Here is a 5,850-nt window from a genome sequence, read left to right on the forward strand (position 1 = left end):
GAGTACTCGGCTTTTAAGTGCGACTATGATCTTTTACACATTTGGATGGAGCAACAAATTCGTCCAGACTCTTTGTTTTTTTACCCCGATAAACCGTTGCGGCAATAGGCCAAAAGTACTTTCAACTTATTTTGCCCTTATTCATTTATACTAATTTTTTTACTTATTTAGAATTTTATTTGTGCATACAATATTTATTAGATTTTTTGCGTTAGGGATACAAAGTTTTCTAACCTATTATGCAAAACAAACATTAAATTCAGTGCTCTTGGTTATATATAATTCAAATATATGTCATCACAAACACTCATTCAATAATCTTAATCGTATTTTAAAGTGGTAAGGTATGTTACTATTTTCTAATACAGGTAGTAGTTATTTTAGTTCATTTGATAAACTTTAGATTGAGGCATTGCCCTTGAGAAAAAACTTCTTGTCAAGTGTATCCTTTTGAGTTCTAAGAACAATAAAATAAATAAGCATTTATAAATATATTTCATCTGATGTATTAGCAGCGTATCTATAGATCTCCATGCCTATAAGCCTATTTCAGTATTCTTATAAATTTGCTGCACCACTAGAATGCGCATGTGTCCAATAAATATCTTGATACATACTTCTAGTGCGTATATTGCCTATTCAAGTGCAAAGAAATAGAAGTTGCTGGTGTAAGAGGTCTTCTTTCATGGTCAAATGAAATGCCTTCTTTCTCTTCGGTTTAAGCATTGACTGACGACGCGTGTGTTTTTGTATTGAAATGGCAGCACCATACTTCTTACTGGAAACGCACCCTTCGTAACACGCAAGAGCATTTCCAACACAGACCAGATTTGAGTAGAATGCATCTAGGTTTTTTCTCTTTTTGATATCTAATATGCGTTCACCATGGAAATAATTTCGCATTTGGCCTCTCCTTAACATAGTCGTGGACCGTCGTATACAATCCTGATATATTGCTTGTCCAGCTATCAATATCTATATATATATGGGTTGGCCCTAGAAGATATCTGATGCACCCGAACCTTGTGGTGCAATCAGAACACCGGCGAATTCAGCTGCAAAACACTTATGAAGGAAGTTAATTTTTGGCCCAAAGGACAGCATGAAATACTGTTCCAGAGCCTCGGTTGGATAAAGTAGATCCTATTCTGCTAATTTCAGGACCAGAATCCCTGGATATTTACAAACTAGTGGTCGATTGAGTGTATAAAAAGTACATATTTGTAAGTTTGAGAACAATTTGATCCTGGAAAAATTAACAAATTAATCTCATATGCTGAACTCAACATTATCCGGGGACATAACATGTGTCCAAACACAACTACAATTTGGTTCAGTCTACCAAGGATCTCCAAGTTCTGGTCAAGCAAAGAACTTGACCATGTTGTTAGTCCTAGACTGTCATTTTGATGTGGCCGCACCTTGTCCTGATGAAGAATCAGGATCAAGCTGCGCATAACAGGAGGACGTTTCCGACTCCAATAGGATTTGCCTGAGATGCTTGTCTTCGAGATGTTCCTGGAAACAATTAAACATGGATTTATCAGCTGTCAGGTAAGCAGAAATAAGCAAGATAAAAAACATATATTCTGAACCTAAATAGAAATAATAAGACGAATTTCTTGGAACTGAAGAAAGTATGGTATTGGTGCATGTTAAACTCAATATGATCTTTGATTACAATCAAACAACATCGCTTGCGTGTATAAGACAACTTTGTTGAACTCAAATCCTGAACACTGCTATTATTCTGGTAACATAAATATCATCATCAAAACGCCTAGCGCTTAATCGTGATATGCGTAGCGCACCTAGGCGTGCACTTAGGTGAGATGAGCGCTAGGCAGAGGCAAAACTAGGATGAATAACCTAGCACTTTTTTGAACCTTGTCGGGTATAGAGCAACAACTCGGAGAGTATAAAATAGGTAAATGACAAAGATATAAGATGAATATGACCAAGCGATAATTGTTTTCTACAAATAAATAATTTGACTAAACATTCATGTGCCAAGAAGGTTTTGTCCCTCAGCAAATCATCACTTCAAACAAAACACATAGCTGTGAACCTGATATAACCACCTATCTGAGGGGATACACATTGTTGCTATTTTAAGTCATGAAACAGGCAGAACTTAGAAATCGGCAATAATGAGTTTTCTTAAAAAATGCCTGATCTTTGGATGGGTTGGCACAGTCACTAAGCGACCAGGCTGCCTAGCAACCATGCCTCAAAATTCTCAGTCAGCATTGCACCAGCTATGGCCAAAACTTGTACAGAAAACAGCCTAGCAGACTACAGTAAGCAAAGCAGGAATAGGTATAACTGTAAATGGTTTTCAGAAATCAGTCCTCTCAACGATCTGAGTTCTCCTCGGATATCAATTAACTGCTTTCTTCATGCAAATGAGATAAAACTATCAAAGCCTTGGCAAGCTTAATAGTTTCAATTGATTAATAACCTCCTTTTTTTAGGCAATACACTTTTTGAGTTGAAGAATTAATGACAGAAATAACATTCTCCCCCACATCTGACATCGCCTGTCAGCATAAGTGCTCTAAATTGCCATCGCACCGGATAGCACAGAATCCACATTTGCAATATTAGGATTGCCACCAGACACAATAGCATCGGCCCCAAATATGTAAACAGTTTCAGCACAATGCAAATCCAGATCACAATCAACAATGCAACATGACTACCATAAGTTCCTGCTCTGATGATTTTCAGATTCTCCCCAGAAAACCCACCTCAATCCGCCCCAGCAAAGAAGATACATAATCGACACCGTCCCTCAAAGATCCTCTCCAAACAAGAAATTCCAGATCTCAGCATAAGGTTTAAACCTCCCTAACAATTCCAACCTAAATTACAATCCCGGCACAATCAGGGAATGCTCTCTCCGGAAATTATCACCGCAGGTAGCCATTAGAACATCTTGGAATCTAACAAACGAGGCGGCCAATGATGGGATGGATCTCTACCGCGCATAGCAGGGTAAACCAGAGATCGGATTCAAATCGAAGCGCAAGCCATGATAGCGAACCGTGATTGAGGCGGATGCCGAGAGGATTCGGGGGCGGGGGCGGGGGCTCTAGGTTTACCTCGAGGCAGGCGCGGTACTTGCTCCACTGGCCGGCGCAGTCGTCCTTGTGCCACTGCCCCTTGGCGAACTTCTCCGCGTACCACCGGTTGAAGCACTCGTGGTACGCCGCTCGAAGCTCCCCGCACGCGGCCGCCGCAGCCGACGACGGAGACGCTGTGGACGGAGCCGGCTTGTTCCGGCCAAACACCATCCTTCTGCTCTGCTCCCTCGCCGCTGCCGCCGCCCGCGAGTCTCTGTTTCTCTCCCTGTTTCGGTCGTCCCCACCTCCCAAAGCGGTGTTCCTGGTTTAGGTAACCCTCCCTACGTGGCGGATCCAAGATATCAGCACTAATTACAGGCGAAGATCAAATCGGATTCCGAATTACAGCCGAAGTCGTACCGAACGTGCATACGGCATTGCTGTAATTCGATTAGTCATGATCTCTGTCTCACGTTCTATGAGCATCATTAACAGAATCCAATTCACAACATACTTGGACAAAAAATTACAGTAATAAAAACCGTATTTCTTTTGGATGAGTCTAGGGAGCGGGCCGCGTGCCCATTGGTACATTGGAAGCATACAAGTTTTGTCCGTGTGAACACCTATTATTTACGGTTAGACATCCAGTGATTGTAGCACATGCACTATGATGACATCATGCACATTAATTATCCTTTTAAAATATTTAAAAGCATATAACTTTTGCACCAGATGTCGAAATTAGAATCCGCTTTCACGTTTGAATTTCTTGCGGTGAGCTCTTCAAAACTAGATCTCGTTTCTATGTATTTTGATGAAGTTTTTTTTAAAGCAACTTCTACGTGCGACAAAGCAATTATAATGTGAGATGATGCAACTTTAGTGTTGGGGGAAGCAACTTTTCTGCACATCGTAAATCTACATTCACAATAAAAGTTGCATTGCTGAACGCCAAAGTTGCCCAGCCATCCGTCAAAATTTATTCGGTGGGTACCAAAGTTGCTTCACTGGACACCAACATTGGGCCGTCACAAACCAAATTTGCTCTGTCGAGTACTAAAGTTGCTCTGCAGGACACTAATTTTGCTCGGTCGGGCGCCAAAGTTGCTCTCCAGGGTTCGAAAACTGCGTCGCCGGGCACGATTGTTCCTACGCGGGGCACTTAAGTTGCTTCGTCACACATTCAAATTACTCCTATGGACACCAAAATTGTTGTCGGGAACAAAAGTTGTGCCTTCATGTATCAAAAAGTGTTCATGTTCATTGCACACCAAAGTTGCTTTGTCGCACACCAAAGTTGTTTTTCCTGCACAATAAAGTTGCTCTGTCACGCATCAAAGTTGCTTGTTAAAAAAAATCGTCGAAACATATGAAAATGTGGTCTATTTGTTAACAAACTATAGACCATTGCTTTGAGTCACTTCATTCATTTCATATGCTTTACAATAGTATTGATCAAGATCATGTTGGTAGCATGTCACTTCACAAATTATTCTTTTTATCGTTTACCTACTCGAGGGCGAGTAGGAACTAAGCTTGGGGATGCTTGATACGTCTCAAACGTATCTATAATTTCTTATGTTCCATGCTAGTTTTTATGACAATACCTACATGTTTTATTCATATTTTATATCATTTTTATGTATTTTCCGGTACTAACCTATTAACAAGATGCCGAAGCGCCAGTTCCCGTTTTCTGCTGTTTTTAGTTTCAGAAATCCTACACATGAAATATTCTCGGAATTGGACGAAACAAAAGCCCACGGCCCTATTTTCCACGGAGGATTCCAGAACATCGAAGAAGAGTCGGATGCGGCCAGCAGGGGGGCCACCCCATAGGGCGGCGCGGCCTGGCCCCCTGTCGCGCCCAGGTATGGGGAGCCCACCCCTGGCTCCCCCGACGCTGCCTCTTCGCCTATATATTCCTTCGTATCAGAAAACCCTAGTACCGAGAGCCAAAATACGAGAAAAGTTACTGAGATGCCGCCACCGTCAATCCCATCTCGGGGGATTCTGAAGATCTCCTCCGGGACTCTGCCGGAGAGGGGAATCATCACCGGAGGGCTCTACATCACCATGCCCGCCTCCGGACTGATGCGTGAGTAGTTCATCCTTGGACTATGGGTCCATAGCAGTAGCTAGATGGTTGTCTTCTCCTATTGTGCCATCATGTTTAGATCTTGTGAGTTGCCTATCATGATCAAGATCATCTATTTGTAATGCTACATGTTGTGTTTGTTGGGATCCGATGAATATGAAATACTATGTCAAGTTGATTATCGATTTATCATATATGTGTTGTTTATGATCGTGCATGCTCTCTGTTGCTAGTAGAGGCTCTGGCCAAGTTGATACTTGTAACTCCGAGAGGGGGTATTTATGCTAGATAGTGGGTTCATGCCTCCATTGAATCTGGGACAGTGACAGAAAGTTCTAAGGTTGTGGATGTGTTGTTGCCACTAGGAATAAAACATCAATGATATCTAAGGATATTTGTATTGTTTACATTACTGATACGTCTCAAACGTATCTATAATTTCTTATGTTCCATGCTAGTTTTATGACAATACTCACATGTTTTATATACATTTTATATCATTTATATGCATTTTCCGGCACTAACCTATTAAGAAGATGCCGAAGCGCCAGTTCCTGTTTTTTGCTGTTTTTGGTTTCAGAAATCCTACACAGGAAATATTCTCGGAATTGGACGAAACAAAATCCCAGGGTCTTATTTTCCACGGAGCCTTCCAGAAGTCTGAAGAGGAAACGAATAAGAGCC

The 5,850-nt window shown here is 41.4% G+C and overlaps 1 protein-coding gene across 1 annotated transcript; it reads right to left on the reverse strand.

The window, feature by feature from the left end:
• Positions 1–1,247: 1,247 nt before the first annotated feature.
• LOC127300811 (uncharacterized protein At4g33100) lies at positions 1,248–3,416 on the reverse strand. Its single transcript, XM_051330984.2, has 2 exons — positions 3,105–3,416; positions 1,248–1,518 (listed from the first exon to the last, which is right to left on the reverse strand). Exons 1-2 carry the CDS (start codon positions 3,294–3,296, stop codon positions 1,402–1,404), a joined length of 309 nt encoding a protein of 102 aa, XP_051186944.1. The 5' UTR covers positions 3,297–3,416; the 3' UTR covers positions 1,248–1,401.
• Between the last annotated feature and the right edge of the window lie 2,434 nt (positions 3,417–5,850).

This window comes from Lolium perenne, chromosome 5 (assembly GCF_019359855.2).
Source record: "Lolium perenne isolate Kyuss_39 chromosome 5, Kyuss_2.0, whole genome shotgun sequence".
NCBI lineage: Eukaryota > Viridiplantae > Streptophyta > Magnoliopsida > Poales > Poaceae > Lolium > Lolium perenne.